We start from the raw sequence: 18,035 nt of genomic DNA, 5'->3' as shown, positions 1-18,035 counted from the left end.
TTCTCCAATGTTCTCTAATAATTTGATGGTGTCGGGTCATAGATTTAGATCCTTAATCCATGTTGAGTGAATTTTTGTGTAACGTGTAAGGTAGGGGTCTTGTTTCATGCTTCTGCACATGGAAATCCAGTTTTCCCAGCACAATGTGTTGAATAGACTGTCCTTACTCCAGGAATTGGTTTTAGACTCTTGATCAAATATAAGTTGGCTGTATATGTTTGGATTGATTTCTGTTATTTCTGTTCTGTTCCATTGGTCTATCCATCTGTTCCTGTACCAGTACCATGCTCTTTTGATAACAACTGCCCTGTAGTATGTCCTGTAATTAATCATCATCTGTGGGAAGGTGCATTGAGATTCTGCAAGTACCCTAGTCCCCATTAAGCTTTCACCTTGTAATTTTAGCAACAATTGATCTTTGCTGGAATCAGCTATCCCTGTGATGGTTCTAAAATGGTAATTGTGTATTTCCATCATTTCTGTATTTATTCCTTACAATTCTTTTGTAAAAGAAAGCATTCACTTCTCATCGCTTAACTGTCTATCTAATTTCATCCATCTATTTCCTTCTTGAACATATCAGGAAGGAATCATGAATTTTTTTTGGAATGAATATACATTATAATATAGTGTGTGCTATTAGTGTCCCAAATTTGGCCAGTGGCAGCCCTGTCAAACTGGTTCTTGTGTCCTTTTGACATTACCCTGTGAAGGGTTAGTGTACTTAATGAATTTTGGCACAAGGTATTTTACTCTCACCTTATTTGCCCCAGCCCTGGAAGGAGCCATTTTTCTATGCGGACTGAGTTCCTTGGGGACTGCCATTGCAGAAGGCATCAGTTGTTTTATAAACGTTCCCCAGGAGACTTCATTCTGCTGCCAGGAATGCGACCTGCTCTCTCCAAGAGGAGACCTCTCACTCCCACAAGGCGTTCTTCTATCACCTGGAGTTGGTGGTGCTGATCCGTTCCTGAGGTGAAGACTTTTCATGAACATTGCCCTGCGGGGAGACAGGTTTCAGTGTAGGGTCCCCGCCCCCACTCAGCCCCAGAGAGCGCGTTCAGAGCATTGGGCCAGTACTTCAGTATTCTGGCATAGTTGCTCTCCAGGTTATCCCAGGAGAAAATACCAGAAGTAACACTGGACACTGGGAATTCTGATTTTCCTCTTTGGCTTTTATCAGTGGCTTTTCTCTTGAAATATGATTTTGGGATAATGCCATTAGTTTTTTTTTTTTTTTTTTGGAATGGGGATGCTGTTTTATTATGTTTTTCTTCCCCCAGAAACCTTTTATTTAAGGAATACAAACTTCGTACATTTCATAATTATAACTGTAGGAACACAGTGATTCTTCTCACCCTACCCGCCCTCCCACCCACTCTCATTCCTCTTCCTCCTCCCTCTCCTATTCCCATTCTTATTTTTTTTTTACTGAGATCTATTTTCAATTAATTTCATACACATATGATTAACTCTATGTTAAGTAGAGTTCAACTAACAGTTTACTTAAAAAAAAAAAAAAAGAGAACTATGTTCCTCAATAGTCGAGACAAGGGCTGAGAGCTGTTCAGTCATTGCTTCTCAAATTGTCAATTTCACTTCTACAGATTTCCTTTTAGTTGCTCTATTAGTGATCACAGATCGGCAAGGACATATGGTATTTGTCCTTTTGGGACTGGCTTATTTCACTAAGTATGATATTTTCCAGTTTCATCTATTTTGTTGCAAATGAATGGATTTCATTTTTTTAAACCATTGTGTAGTAGTCCATGGTGTACATATCCCATAATATCTTTATCCAGTCTTCAGTTGATGGACATTGGAGTTGATTCCACATCTTAGCTATTGTGAATTGAGCTGCAGTAAACATGGAGGTGCAGATAATTCTTTTATTTGCTGATTTCATTTCCCTTGGATAAATTCTCAGGAGTGGATGGCTGGGTCATATGGTAGGTCTATATTCAGATTTCTGAGGTATCTCCATGCTGTCCACATACTTTCACAGTGGCTGCACCAGTTTACATTCCTGCCAACAGTGGATTAGGGTACCCTTTCCCTCACATCCTCTCTAGCGTCTGTTGTTAGTTGATTTCTCTATGAAAGGCATTCTAACGGGAGTGAGGTGAAACCTCATTGTGGTTTTTGATTTGCATTTCCCTGACAGCTAGTGATCCTGAGCATTTTTTAAAATATTTATTTATTTGAAAGTCAGGGTTACACAGAGGAGAGGCAGAGAGAGAGAGAGGTCTTCCATCCATTGGTTCACTCCCCAATTGGCTGCAATGGTCGGAGCTGTGCCAATCCGAAGCCAGGAGCTTCTTCCAGGTCTCCCACGTGGGTGCAGGGGATCAAGGACTTGGGCCATCTTCTGCTTTCCCAGGCCATAGCAGAGAGCTGGATCAGAAGTGGAGCAGCTGGGTCTTGAACCGGCACCCATAGGGGATGCCAGCGCTTCAGGCTAGAGCATTAACTCACTGCGCCACAGTGCCAGCCCCTGATCCTGAGCATTTTTTCATGAGTGTGTTGGCCATTTGGATTTCTTCTTTTGAAAAATGGCTGTTTAAGTCCTTTGCCCTTTTCTTTACTGGGTTGTTTGTTTTGTTTTTGTCAAGTTTCTTGAGCTCTTTATATATTCTGGTTATTCATCCTTTATCAGTTACATAGTTTGTAAATAATTTCTTCCATTCTGTCAGTTGCCTCTTCACTTTGCTGAGTGTTTGTTTTGTAATGTGGAAAATGTATGATGTAACCTCATTTGTCAATTTTGGTTTTGATTGCCTATGCCTCTGGGGGCTTTCCCAAGAACTCTTTACCTATGCAAGTGTCTTGCAGGGTTTCCCCAATATTCTTTAATAATTTGATGTATCAGGTTGTAGATTTTGCTCTTTAATATATGTTGAGTGGATTTTTGCGTAAGGTGCAAGGTAGGGGTCCTGCTTCATACTTCTACATGTGGAAATCCAATTTTCCCAGCACCAGTTGTTGAAGAGACTGTCCTTGCTCCAGGGATTGGTTTTAGCTCCTTTGTCAAAGAGAAGTTTCTTGTAGTTGCTTGGATTGATTTCTGGCGTTTCTATTCTGTTCCATTGGTCTGCCCATCTATTTTCATACCAGTACCAAGCTGTTTTGATTATAGCTGCCTTGTAGTATATCTTGAAATCCGGTATTGTAATGCCTCTGGCTTTGTTTCTGTTGTATAAGATTGCTTTAGCTATTCGGGGTCTCCTGTGTTTCCATATGAATTTCAGCATCATATTTTCTATATCTGAGAAGAATATCCTTGTTATTTTGATAGCTATCACAGTGAATCTGAAAATTGCTTTCAGTAGTATGGACATTTTGATGATATTGGGGATATGAAGATTTTTTTCCTTTTTTGTATCTTCTATTTCTTTCTTTAATGTTTTATAATTTTCATCATAGAGATCTTTCACATCCTTGGTTAAATTTATTCCAAGGTATTTTTTTTTGGTAGCTATTGTGAATGGGATTGATCTTAGAAGTTCTTTCTCAGCCATGGCAGTGTCTGTGTATACAAAGGCTGCTGATTTTTGTGTGTTGATTTTATATCCTGCTACTTTACCAAACTCTTCTATGAGTTCCAGTAGTCTCTTAGTAGAGTCTTTTGGATGCCCTATATATAGAATTATGTCATCTGAAAACAGGGATAGTTTGAGTTCTTCCTTCCCAATTTGTATCCCTTTGATTTCTTTTTCTTGCCTAATGGCTCTGGCTAAAACTTTCAGGACTGTATTGAATAGCAAGGGTATGAGTGGGCATCCTTGTCTGGTACCAGATCTCAGTGGGAATGCTTCCAACTTCTCCCCATTCAATAGGATGCTGGCCATGAGTCTGTCCTAAATTGCCTTGATTGTGTTGAGGAATATTCCTTCTATAACCCAATTTGCTTAACATGTTTATCATGAAAGGATGTTGTATGCAGTATGATTTCGGGATAATGCCATGTTCCCTAGGGATGTGGTAAGGATTCATTTGATTAATTTGTTCCTTGAAAAGATCACAAGATTTAAACCCTTATAGTTTTAAATTCTCATAGAGGATGTGGAGTATAAAGAAAAGTGAACAGACTGTGAGTGTTTCAGGTTTTCAGTTGACCCAAAGACTTTTTCCATCCCCTATACTACCTGTTGTATTTTTTGTGGTGATTGAAGAAATTGGCCAGTTCAGGTTTCTCATGCTGTAAGAGCCAAGGTTGAAGGCTCTGAAATATCGATGTGTCTTGTTGCTAGGACTGGTTCATGGCATCCCTTTCAGTTTCTGCTGTTTCCTTTTCAGAGGAGGTACATGTGTCACATTGCCTCCCCAATCTAGCCAGCTTTCTTTCCTTGAAACTGAGGCTTAAAACAGGCTTGATCTGTGGTTCTCGTTTCCTGGTTTCACCTTTGAACCATGTACTATGTTAGCCCATTGAGTCCTTTCTACAGAAGACCTCAGCCTGAGAATTCTTCCTAGGAAGAACCAGATGGGGAGGCAGCATCTCTAGTGCTGTATTAAAATCTTGGGCCTGGGCTTACTAGTTATCCGATCTCTGGCAAAACCCTTGATTCTGTGTGCCCCCTTCATCTGCTTGTCTATAAAAAAGGGGATCGTTGATTTTCCCTGGATGTTCAAGGTGAGCATTAAATGGGGGTGATACATGTGAAGTGCGGAGTAGTTTTGGGTACATAGTAAGTACTCAATAAATGTTAGCTGCTACTTCATTAGGCAGAGCGGGTCATAAGTGGGAGGTGGCTGTGAGAGTTGAGGGTGTAGCTGCCTTGCTTTATGTGAGTGCCTATGTATCCACAATGAACATGTGCTTAAGCATGTGTAGTTCATGGCAGCATACCATGTAGCTATACAGTAGAGACACATCAAGCATGCCTTGAGAAGTCTACTTTAGTCCTAATTTTTCGGTAAACAATGTGTACATACACATTTTTATGTGGATAAAACTTGTGCCTCATACTTTTTTCAGTTTTGTGTTAGGAGTTAAGTGATCCTGCCTGGAAAACACACACAGTGACACAAGACAGGGGCATTCGCATTGTCATAAATGAGGAAAAACATGTATCTCTCCTGTTTCTAAGTTCTAGCATAGACTTATATATCAGCAAATGTATTTAATTTTGTAAAGAAAAATTTTCAAGATTCAATTTATTCCATATAAAAAGAATCCCAACAAAATGCATTAAAACTGGAGTTCACATCAAGAGCTCCATGCCCAGTTCATCTGGGCATATAAAGGTAGTAGCTCCAAGGAATTCTAAACCCCAGGTGTAGGCAATTCCTATTTTTTTCCTTCCAGTTTATGCCTGCTATTGAAAGGAGATGGAATTGTCATCCACCTGCCTCTTTGAGGAAGCTGCAAAGCTCACTAGTAAACATCAGTAAAATGCCAAGAGAGGAAAAATATCACAAATGCCATCTTTAAACTTCTTTCAGTTTAAGATGGATGTATGTAACTGAAAAGCAGTTTCTCCTAGCTTCCAGCATCCCCCCAACCTTTTTTTTTTTTTTGACAGGCAGAATTAGAGACAGAGAAAGGTCTTCCTTCTGTTGGTTCACCCGCCCAAATGGCCGCTATGGCTGGCACACTGCACCGATCCGAAGCCAGGAGCCAGGTGCTTCCTCCTAGTCTCCCATGGGGTGCAGGGCCCAAGCACTTGGGCCATCCTCCACTGCCCTCCCGGGCCACAGCAGAGAGCTGGACTGGAAGAGGAGCAACTGGGACTAGAACCAGCGCCCCAACCAGGGCTAGAACCCGGGGTGCGGGCGCCGCAGGCAGAGGATTAGCCTAGTGAGCTGCGGCACCGGCCCCAGCATCCCCCTTGAACTGGGTGGTACATCGGGTAGAAGAGGCAAACAAGTTCAAGTCAGTGATAAGCCAGAGGTGAGGCCTAGAGAAGCTACAATGCCAGAGGCTGGGAGCTGTTCGTAATGAGAGAGCCATGGCACAGACCTAACTTGATGGTACGTGGTGTTGCACGAACTAGTTAAGTACACATTGAGAAGAATTGGGAACAAGAGGCAAACTGACTTGTTTCATCCCACACTGGAGAGTGAGCCCAAGGAAATACTGAGACCAGGGAAATACTGCCACTTACTAGTCACAGAGCTTGGGTTTCCTCATTGGCGAAATGCTTGCTTGTTCTGGCTCTTCTGGCTGAAGTTTTATTTATTTGAAGTCAGTGCTAAAGAGGGAGAAGGAGAGGTCTTCCATCTATGGGTTTACTCCACAACTTGCTACAGCAGCCAAGCCTGGGCCAGGCTGAAGCCGGGAGCCAGGAACTCTATTTGGGTCTCCCGCGCGGGTGGCATGACTCCAACTACTTGGGCTATCATCTGCCGCCTTCCAGGAGCTTTAGCAGGAAGCTGGAATCGGAAGCAGAACGGAAACTTGAACCCAGGCACCCCTGGAATGAGAGCATCCCACCTGGCGTCTGAACGCATTGCGCCACAATGCTTGCCCCTTGAGAAATCATCTTAGAGGCATTTAAAAAGTACTCCCTAGCCTGGCAGAGATAGCAGTGGATGGATTGTTCTTTCTGACACCAGGAAGGCCTTTATGGAAGACCAGGGCAGAGATTTGGTTAGAGAGGAGCGATTATTCTGTTCCAGGTCCCCAATCTATTGGGTTTATCTTATCTAAGAATATCACTTGCACAGTGTCGGGTTCCCTACTCCTTTTTGAAGATATGAACCTACATATAACTAAGTCTTACGGCGCCAGTTAACACCAAACCTTCAGATGTGTGGTTTAAGTTAGCTTGGTCAGGACTTGGGTGACTTGGTTGGTTGTTGGTCTCGGTCTTCAGACATCTGTCATTTTACTTGTTTCATGTTCACATTTGTGTCTGCAGAGCTTACTTTTAGCCTAACACCTAGAAAATGAAAGCTCCTCAAGATTTATAGAACTTCATCACAGCAGGGGTGGGGAACCTTCTTTTCTGCCAAGGACTGTATGGATATTTATAACATCATTTGTGGGCCATACAAAATGGTGAACTTAAAAACTAGCTTGCTGTAGATTTATTGAATTTGGAGTCTCGTCTGTGGTTGCCTGGCAGTGCCTGGCGGAATGATTTGCAGGCCTTACGTGGCCTGTGGGCCCGACGTTCCACAGCCCTGCTTACGGGGTATATATAGGGTCAGCGGAATCACAGGGGAGAGAAGACAGGTGCTAAGATCACCTTGTCACCTAGACTTTGTTTGCTAGAAGGAGAAATCTGTATCCTTTACGGCACCGGGTACGTGGTTTGCTTTCTGTCATGTCAGAAGCCATGGAACGTGATGGTGTTCTTCACTCTGGAATTCTCTCTCCTCCTGACCGCTGCCTTCTGGAAGCAAGTCGCAGTGGGCCCTCTTTCCAGGGAGAGCCAGGCTCTCCTGGGGCAGGCGGGAGAGGGGTTGGGGGTCGGATCATACTACTGAGCCTGCTGTCAGTGCCTTGGTGCTCACTTGGCGGTGGCCTGAGAGCTCTGCAGTTGTTCTTGTCAAGAGCTGGTGGCTTGTGACTTTGCACACAGGAGTGGAGAGTGTGTGTGTCGCCAAAGGTGTGATGAGAAGGCATATTGATTCTGAACTGCCCTCTTCCCTGTGTTTACCTGTGTTCTTCCTTAGTGAGACAGAGGCAAAGCAAAACAGAACAGGGGGAACCAGGCCATTGGCTTTGAAATATATCGATCAGGGGGTACATCAGATGCAGCGTGGAGACCTTCCCCTTTGTGCGATGTCACCTGCGCCGCAGGCACTTCTTTCTCAGGGAAAAGATTAGAAAAGAGAAAGGATCCCCATAGGCAGGATCCAGAAATAAATCTAACATTTGCAAATGGGTTTCTTTGAAGTCCTCCATGCCTTTGGTTTCTGGGCTATGTGGTGACATGAAGGAGTGGTGTGAGACAGTCAGCCGTGGGCAGCAGACTTCTGAGCAGTACGGTTTTACTTCCTGGATCCTATCCTCCTCTTCTCGGCTTGGGCCAGCGTCGCTGCAGGTCTCTGTCTCCCTGATATACATACCTTCTGCGGTCTCCATCCCGCAGAATGCTTATCCTCCCCACAATGCACAATTGTGGTGTGAATGTTCCGTGGACAGTTGCATCTGAACTTGAATCAGCTGTCAGCCAGGGGGTTCCATGTGGCCCACACTGGGTGAGTGAGATGCTGTAGCTTTTGAGTGTCCTCTGGTCGAGTGAAGTGTGATCCTGGCTGCCATGTTGATTTGCCTGGCTTGGTTGTGTGTAAGCAGCCAGGGATCCTATTCATGGATCCCCTGCAGACAAGGAAGAGGACAGAAGTAGATTTGTCAACCCCCTTGGGTGCATTTGAAATGTTATCAAGAGCAGGCTGAAATTGAATTGGCCTTTGCTTATCAGGCCAGAGTTTGAGCACGTTGAAAGGGTGATGATTAGTAAGAAAAAGGCCAGGATACTTTATCTTTTCCTTTGCACATTTGGGAAGAATTCCCCAGTGCCTTGCTAGCATTAGAAGCAGACCATTCTTTTTTCTCTACCACATCACATCAGCTTTCATTAAAAAATCAGCAGCAGCAAATCTAAAGCCCCATCCATGGAAAACCGTTTAAGGCAACACTGTGCTCCAGTGCTTCAGGGTGGGGTTTCTGCCTTCTGCGCCAGTGGATCGGTTTCTCATGTCCATGCCTTTCTGACCCAGCAGCTTTTAAAAGACCAAGAAGCATTGCTCTGCTTTCTACTGCCTTTTCTAAGAGACCAGGGCTGCCGTGCCTCTAGCCATGTCCCAGAGAGCATCTTTGAGACCAGTCAGCTTAATTTGCCTGCATGCCTAGGAAGCCTCTCTTATAAAATCTAATTTTGGGAGAAGAGCTGTATCTAAATATTTTTGCTTTCCCCATCCAGGCGAGCGACGGAGACGCCGGTGTCAGGTGGCGTTCAGCTACCTGCCGCAGAATGATGATGAGCTTGAGCTGAAAGTCGGAGACATCATAGAGGTGGTAGGAGAGGTAAGCGTGCTGCTGGCTGCTACACCGTGGCCTCCTGTGGGCTGGCAGAGCCCCCCACCCACCTCCACCGCCCAGGAGCCCTCTCTGCACATGCGCAGGCTGTTTGAACTCCAGGAGACCTTATGGATCATCTAGTTGAATCTCCTTTCTGAGGAAATGAGTTCCCACAGAGGAATGTCTCCAAGCCGGTTGGGGTCAGATGTGAGGCCGTCATTTGGAACCCTTGTCTTTCTAACACGGCCTGCTGAGTAGCTCTGGCATTCCAGCCGAGTGCCGCCAACTGTCTCTTCTTTAATGACTGGAAGACTCTGGGTGTCCAGGCTGATCCGGATCCATCTCTCGAGTATGGATTCCGTGTTTATTGTGGGGGACACTGTGGATATAGATGGAAGGAAAAGAAGTGACATGTATTAAAAGAGCAAGTCTAAGTATGTGGCAGACGTGACAAGGTCTTTACACATTAGCCCACTGACTCGTCTTCAGCACCTAGTCGTGGCGATGAGGAGAGAGGCTCGAGACCCTAGCAAGGGCTGGCACTGTAGTGTAGTAGGTTAAGCATCCGCCTGCAGTGCCGGCATCCCATATGGGTACCAGTTTGTGTCCCGGCTGCTCCACTTCCGATCCAGCTCTCTGTTAATGGCCTAGGAAAGCAGTAGAGGATGGCCCAAGTGCTTGGGCCCCTGCACCCACATGGGAGACCAAGAAAAAGCTCCTGGCTCCTGACTCTGGATAGGCCCAGCTCCGGCATTTGTGGCCATTTGGGGAGTGAACCAGCAGATGGAAAACCTTTCTCTGTCTCTCCCTCCCTATATCTGTAACTGCCTCTCAAGTAAATAAATAATACATCTTAAAAAAAGAGAAAATATTAAAGACCGTAACAGAGGCAGGCTGAGGGGGTAAAGAGAGGCACATCTCATTGGGATCCCCACTCTTTCCTCTGCACCACACTGCCTCGCCCTCTTTGGTCCTGGCTGTGCAGAGCCAGACCTGCTAGAGAAATGCCCCTTCAGATACTGGGGTGAGCTTTTCAGGTTCCACTCCCTAAAAGGCCTGGGGGATCCCAGACCTTAGATTTAAGAACCTCATCATTCACTCATTTAAAAAAAATAATTTATTTATTTACTTGAAAGGCAGAGTGACGGAGAGATAGAGGGAGAGACAGAGACGGAGAGGCAGACCTTCTATCCACTGGTGCATTCCACAAATGGCTGCAATAGCTGAGGCTGGGCCAGGCTGAACCAGGAGCCTGGGACTCCATCCGGATCTTACACGTGGGTGCAGAGGCCCAAGCAGTCAGGCCATCTTCCCTTGCTTTCCCAGGCGTGTTAGCAGGGAGCTGAATCAGAAGTGGAGCAGCCGGGACTTGAACTGGCACTGCTATGTAATGCTGGCATCAGAGGCAGCGGCTTAACCTGCTGTGGCCCAACACCAGTTCCTCCTCATTTGTTCTGATACAGCACTTGGACAGGTTGAATGTCCCTTATCTGAAATGCTTGGGACCAGAAGCGTTACAGATTTCAGAGTTGGTCAGATTTTGAAATGTTTCCCGAGACTTCACTGGTTGAATCTCCCTAATCTGAAATCTGAAAAAATGCTCCAAAGTCCAAAACTTTCAGGGTATGACGTCAGTGCTCAAAGGGTTTACGAATAGGGATGCTCAGCTTGTGTCGGCACACAGAAATGCAGTTTCCTGAGTGCGTTCGTTTCCTGAATACCATTTGACCTTACAGAACGGCAGGATTTGCAGGAAACAAACCTAGAAGCTGAGGAGGACTTTAAGTGAGCTATTGTTGGGGTGGAATTGGCAGGGCTGCTGCTAGAAGCTGAATTTCCTGGCTCTTACACAAACCTACCAGGAGCATGTGTCAGAGTTTTGTTTAACTCATTAATGAGGGAATCTGGAAAATGGTCAGGCCAACTCAGAGAGCTGTGAAAGAGCCAAGTATTTTTGACCAAAAGAAAATACACCTGATCCAGGTTGCTAAGTTAGATGCTAAACTCTGTAGTGGCCGCAGGACAATAGAATGGTAACCCTTGAGTTATCTTTTCTAGGTGGCGAATCATTTGCATCTCTGCAGGTTGAAATGTATTTTTCATTGCCAGCTGACAGTCATTTGCATTGCTTTGTATTTTCTACCGGTTAACATCCTCACTAATGGAGATGTTAACTTGCCTTAAAAGTAGTAGTGTGCCAAACAAAGGCACCTGTCCCTGGGGAAGCAGTTAATGGGCTTCCCAGTGTGGTGCTGGGAGGATATGCCTAACCTATTTCCAAGTTTGGGATAATTTGTATTAATATGTCAGTCATACTTTTTTATCCCTGCTGTGAAGCAAGGTGCAAAGGAGACATAAATTGAAGGCTGAATGAATGTTAAATGCATGGCTGGCAGAGTGGTTTCTTAAGATTCTAACTATGGGGGGCCAGTGCTATAGTGCAGCAGGTTAAGGCCCTTCCCATATGGGTCCCTGTTTGAGTCCCAGCTGCTCCACTTCCCATCCAGCTCTCTGCTACCTCTCTGCTATCTCTTACCACTATGTTTCTTTCCCAACCTGGGAAAGCAGTAGAAGGTGGCCCAAGTCCTTGGGCCCCTGCACCCATGTGGGAGACCCGGAAGAAGCTCCTGGCTCCTGGCTTCAGATCAGCCTAGTTCCGGCCATTGTGACCAATTGGGGAGTGAACCAGCAGATTCCCTCTCTCTCTCCCTGCCTCTTCCTCTCTGTAACTCTGTCTTTCAAATAAATAAATAAATTTATAAAAACAAACAAAAAAAGGTCGTAACTATGGGAGAAATTCCAGAGGAAAAATATAAAAAGATGTGACTAATTTAAAAAAAAATTGAAACTTTCAGTAATTTAACTCTCTAGCTAAAGAAAGAGATTGACAACTAGGGAAATTTGTAATCAATTATGACAAAAAAATATGTAACGTAAAAATATTAAGAAGCTGCTATAATAATGATAAACACAAATCCCACAAGATGAAAGATATCTTAACAATGAGAAAATGTTCCATCCTGCATTAATTAAAGACATAAAAATCAAGACTTATGAAAAAACCTGAGAAACTACTTAGTGGTAAGACTGTTCACAAAGCTTGGAAGTGCTGATGAAATTATATATGCGTATGACCCTTACATGAAGCTATTTAAGCAGGTTTATCAAGAGCTCTAAAGATCTGAACAATACTGATGCAGTGACCTCATTCCTAAAGAATCTATCCACAGAAAATGATTAACAAAAGAAAAACTGTTGAACATATCAGTTGTAGCAGTGTTTATTATAATGAAAAATAATCAAGGAAGGGTATTAAATTGTTCAGATGTTACCCAGCTAGACGATTATGAAGCTATTAAGATGGTAAATACAGGGGTCTTTAAATATGGATTTATTATGATACCTCGCATTGTAATTATCTGTTATATTCCAGTAAGCTGAGAGCTTTTCAATGGCTGGGACCTCGTTTTTATCTATCTTTATATTCACTCCACCTGGAATAGTGCCTGAAACCCAATGTGAGCATTTTATAAATGTTTGCTGAATAAGTAAATGAACAAAGGGAAATATGAACACAGTGCTTTGCAAAATAAATGAACAGATCAGAACACAAAATTGCACACACTAGGGTACAATCATGTAAAATATATTTATATGCATGTCATAAAAGAATGAAGAGGGAACAAGAATTGGAAATGATTCTATTGTAGAAGATGCGTTTTCCATATACTAATGCTTTAAGAAGAAATACAAGTCAATAAAAGGAAGATGGTCGATACATCTCCAAGAGAGATTGTTCACTTTCACCTGCCTGTGGGCTGCAGAGACACCATCATAGCTTAGTAAAGGAGGACAGTGATGGCAGCATGTGCCTGTCCTCACCTCGGTGACAGGACAGGTAGCCTTAGCTACCACCTACATCATCAGTATTCTTTTCATTTTTCCTTTTTTTTAAAGTCACTGGAAAGGGCTTCTTTTTCTTTCCATACATATATATTTTTTTCTTTTTAAAAAGATTTTTATTTTATTTTTATTTGAAAGTCAGAGTTACAGAGAGAAGGAGACGCAGAGAGACGTCTTCCATCCTCTGGTTCACTCCCCAGATGGCCGCAACTGCCAGAGCTGCGCTGATCTGAAGCCAGGAGCCAGGAACTTCCTTTGGGTCTCCCACATGGATGCAAGGTCCCAAGGACTTAGGCCATCTTCTACTGCTTTCCCAGGCCGCAGCAGAGAGCTGGCTGGGAAGTAGAGCAGCCGGGACTCAAACCAGCGCCCATATAGGATGCTGGCACTGCAGTTGGCAGCTTTACCTACTGTGCCACAGCACTGTCCCCATACATATATTTTCGAGATTTATTGATTTATTTGAAAGGCAGTGTTGGAGAGGAGAGACAGAGGGAGATCTTCTTACTTTCTTGAAACTGTAGAATCAGGTATGGAATCTTAAAAAAGAGTCCATCTACATTTATATCTGATTTTTGTATTCAGTTGTCATTTGTCAACTCAGCCTGGTGACAGAGGGCCAAGACCTTTTCGTTAAATATAGGTGTGCTGCTTTGAGTTCCATCTGTAGTGCATCCTCAATGATTCCCATTGCTTTCTTCAAAGTGTATTTATCGGAATATAAGTGAAACAGCTGGAGTACATAACCCTAAAATTCTATAGTCACTGCCCCAGCTTTGGTAGTTGACTTGTCCACACCTAATTTGATAGCAGGTGTTCTTAACTTCAAATCTTTACTGTTTATCTCTTACCACTATGTTTCTTTCCCAACTGTATATTTTTGCACTGTTTAACCAAGTGTGTGCCACCAGTAGGAATAACGGGCTTTGGTAGGTTTGGGTAGAAACAACTGTGGCCCTAGCACAGAGATCAGCTTGCTGCTCTGGCCGGAGTCAGGAGCCCTGGGCCTGAGCCTGAGCCTGTGGAGCGCAGCTTAGAGCGGGAGAGCAAGCATAGGGCAGTCCAAGAGTGGGCGAAGTGAAGGCTGTTCAGGAAGGCACGAGCCACTGCTTCTGCCTTCTGGCTGGAGAGTGGTGGTATTGCCATCGCTGCCAACCCAAAGGCTGTGCATTCCTAGATGGATTCTTTTTAAAGAAATATGGCAAATACACGGTTCGGTCATTTTTGTCCAGTGTGGAGAGGACAGAGAAATGCAGAGTTCTAATCACAGCAAGAACAGAAAAGGTCTAGGCACAAAGGTACCTTGAGAAGCAGCATTCAAAGGCCTTTGGAGTTGCAAAAATGACTTTTTGGCCTATTTTTGAAAAAGTGCATTGAAATCATTTTGGTTTTCGGTCTGTAATGTCTAGAGCCTGGCAAAGAAGCCTCTTTTCCTTTTGTGGTGGATGAGCTTGGTCTTAACCAGCCTTTCTGAGTAACCCCAGGGCTGTGCAGAGCTGCCTGCTTTTCTGTGTTCTTTATGGTTAGGTTTTGCATTATTTCTCAGTGGTCCCTGGTCAGGCTAGAGACCAAGGCCTACAGGGGCTCACCTAAAGCCAAACTTGGCTTTGTGATTTACAAAGATGATAGCTTGTGCTTTCAAAACCCCTCATCTTCCTTCGTGTGCTCCCAGAAGGACATTTGATTCACTCAGCTAGTTTTAAATATGTCCTTGAAATTCTTCAAAGCCTTCACTCAATCAGGCAACCTTTTTGGGGTGGATGGGCAGTTCATCCATATTTCATGTTTGCCCATGAAGTTCATTTAAAAGTGTTTGGTTAATAGGTCCAAAGCATACCTAAATTCTTGCTTCTTAAGATACCACCTTGTTTTAGATGGTTTTATATCTCTTTTCAAGAAAAGATAGCATTAATTTAAAAACTCTTTCTTGGGATTTGATAATCCAGAGAGCTTAAACTGTTGCATAATTATTTCTCCAAATAACTTTGGAGCAGACCCCTCTGATTTCCTAATGCCCAGAGGTGGTCAGGCATTCATACTAAGTAGACAGAAGCCATGTGTAGAAGAGAAAGTGATTAGATTTCCATCATCAGTATACAAAACAGGGTGCAGCCATATAAAAGTAACATACTTGGAGGTTTACATGTGTTCACAATCCATGTGGTACTTGTGTGGGCAGTATTTCAGTGTTGAAGGAAAGTGTTTATGGAGATTTGGAGATGGACTGAACGAACAGGCTCCCTGCCCCGAGACGTACGCAGCCTAGTTAGGAAGGTGAGATGGGCGCAGCTACAGAAGGTAGCTAAGATGTTCCCAGAATGGCGTGTGAGGGAGGAATTCAGAAACAGTCGTGCTCACGGAAGGTGAAGAAGCTGCCTCCTGGAGAACGGGAAGCTTGAGTTGGACACATGGAAGGTGAGCAGTATTTGGACTAATGTTTCAGCAAGCACAGTGTGTGTGATCTAAGGGACTGGGCTAGCCTGGAGGGAGCAGGACAGAGTGTTGGAACAGCCTTGCTCTGAAGCAGGGCGCAACCTGTGAGCACTGGGACAGGTATGGAGTACCAGAGGCAGAACTAGCGGAGCCAATGAAATGAAGTTGAAATATAAGCTGCACTGCTGCCCACACTGAGCTTGTAAAGGGCCGCCCCCGTTGCTGTAACAGCATGCTTGAGACGGGCTCCTTTACCACAGAGATTTCTTGGGCTCGTAGTTTTGGAGGCTGAAAGTTCAAACAGCATGGTACAGGCTCTTGAAGGAGCCCTGCTTCCCTCTGGCTACATCTCATGGTGAATAGTGGTGGCAGGAACACACATGGGAAGAAGTGATCCCATGGCAAGACAGAGGCAGAGAGAGGCCGGGTGGGGCCGGGTTCAGGTTTTATGCTATTCATCTTGTGTGAACTCTCCATGGTCCCATGAGAAAGACCTTAATCCCTTTTGGGACAAGCTCTCATCTCCCACTAGTGCCCCACCCCACTTAAGATTGATTTATTTATTTGAAAGGCAGAATTACAGAGAGGCAGAGGCAGAGAGACAGAGAGAGAGGTCTTCCATCCGCTGGTTCACTCCCCAGATGGCCACAACAGCTGGAGCTGCGCTAATCCAAAGGCAGGAGCCAGAAGCTTCTTCCAGGTCTCCCACGTGGGTGCAGGGGCCCAAGGACTTGGGCCATTTTCTTACTGCTCTCCCAGGCCATAGCAGAGAGCTAGATGGGAAGTGGAGCAGCTGGTATTAGAACCGGCGCCCATATGGGATGCCTGTGCTTCAGGCCAGGGCGGTAACCCACTGCGCCACAGCGCTGGCCCCCACTTTGTGTTTTCAAGTTGGAATGGTAGTAAGGGCTTAGCATAGAGTCCTTTAAGCAAATGGGGACCTGTAGGCTAGCTTGTGGCTGTTCTGATGGACAGGACTCTGAAGCAGTGCTGAAGGATGTCTCTAGAAGCCCTACCACAAACCCTGTCAGCCTTGACGGAAGTCATGAGGGTTGCACTATATCCGCGGGCAGAGCTTCCCCAAGTCCTGAACACAGATTGTATATGCTTTCTTAAGTCATTATCCTTTCAGTCACTCTACATTTCTTATGAAAGTCCCCTCTCATACACAACGGTATTGTTCTCAGCATACTGAAGGGGAGGGAATAAAAATCAGCTTCCCAGTGTGTATGGAGTATTCTGGCCCAGCCAGAAAGAGGTAATTATACAGTTAATTACACCAGAATTGGGAGAAACTATTGGCTCAGGCGTTTAGGATTTAAATAATGCTTCTTGATGTTTGGCATAGCCAGCTTTCCATATCCTTTAGTCAACAGAAATAGTTATTTAAAACAGCCAGGATGGAAAATAATATAAGTGTTTGTGCCTTCAGGAAGTGGCCGCCTTAAAATACATTTTTTTCCACTAACTCTACTGACAGAAAAAGATATTTGCCAGAAACAATGTATATTTTTACAGCAGTAGTCAAAAAGTTAAACCATGTCTTAGCATATTTATATGATGTTCTAGAAAAGGCAAAAGTGATTGAAGGTGCTTGGGGTGGGGTTGAATGGAAAGGGGCACAAAGGAACTTTCTAGAGTGATGGAAATACTCTGTGTGCAGACAGATGTGTGGGTCACGATGGGCATTTGTTAAAATTGATCTGTGCATTTATGTGAATTATACCTCAGTTTATAAAGCACTTTTTACAAACTCAGTATTTTTCTAGAGTTTTAAATTTCAAAATCTCTTTCCCTACCTTTCACACATAGGAAAGGTATGTTTCTCAGTATTGAAATTCTTATTTGTTTCTGGGGAATAAAGAAAAGAAGAAAATTTTGGGATGGTCAGGTGTAGGCCTTTCCTCCTTACATGTTGATTTTCTTCGATGCGAAGAGCGGTACCACTGCTCTTGAAATGGATGTTGGCTCTGTGTGCCCGTGTACCTCTCCTTCCCACTTACTTCCTTCACACCCTGCCCTCCAGTGTGCTGTTAACTGGGGTTTGGCTAACAAAAGGTTCACTGGATGAGAAGGCTGTAGCGGGTGTGGTCCCTCTCTGCCACCCTTCAGGGGGATGTTCTTTTCATTCCTGCCATTTGCCTTCATGCTTTACAAATGCAGGTAATGTTTGCAAAATTCTGTGGGGGTGGGAGTGGGAGTAGGAGTGGGAGTGTTGAGTCACCTGTTCTCTCTGACCACCCACAGGGCTAAAATTTAGAAGCTGCCTACTTGGATTCTGACCCCACTTCGATGCTGTTGATTGTAAAGACATGAAAATTGCAGGGCACTCGGAGACAAACTGTTTAAATGGTTTTACTCTTTCTCAGACACTTTCAAGTATAAGTGCCCACCTCTGGCTCTGGGTCACAGGTGGCTTTGGAGCACAGCAGTGGGTTCCAGAACTGGCTGGGTTGGTTATGATGGGACACAGGCAGAATTTGGTCTCAACCTAGAGCCAAAGCCTGCAGAGACTGTTAGAGTGTGTGTGTGTGTGTGTGTGTGTGCACACATGCGTGTGCAGGTGATGAGGGGAGCTGGGAGAAGGTGAGCAGATGCCCCCTTACTTCGAGGGGCCGGTGCTGTGGCTCACTTGGTTAATCCTCTGCCTGCAGCGCTGGCATCCCATATGGGCACCGGGTTCTAGTCCCAGCTGCCCCTCTTCCAGGCCAGCTCTCTGCTGTGG

At 44.5% G+C, this 18,035-nt stretch overlaps 1 protein-coding gene across 12 annotated transcripts in view; it reads left to right on the top strand.

The window, feature by feature from the left end:
• Nucleotides 1-18,035, top strand: part of SH3KBP1 (SH3 domain containing kinase binding protein 1) — a 382,152-nt gene that overhangs the window by 186,807 nt on the left and 177,310 nt on the right. For all 12 annotated transcript variants that reach the window (XM_070067164.1, XM_070067168.1, XM_070067166.1 and 9 more), the window contains one exon: nucleotides 8,877-8,980. In XM_070067164.1, coding sequence (XP_069923265.1) covers nucleotides 8,877-8,980 — 104 coding nt within the window. The remainder of the gene's footprint in view (nucleotides 1-8,876; nucleotides 8,981-18,035) is intronic.

The sequence above is a fragment of the Oryctolagus cuniculus genome, chromosome X (genome assembly GCF_964237555.1).
Source record: "Oryctolagus cuniculus chromosome X, mOryCun1.1, whole genome shotgun sequence".
In the NCBI taxonomy this organism is placed as follows: Eukaryota; Metazoa; Chordata; class Mammalia; order Lagomorpha; family Leporidae; genus Oryctolagus; species Oryctolagus cuniculus.
Note: the sequence above shows the minus strand (reverse complement) of the source record. Positions and strands in the feature narration are given on the sequence as shown.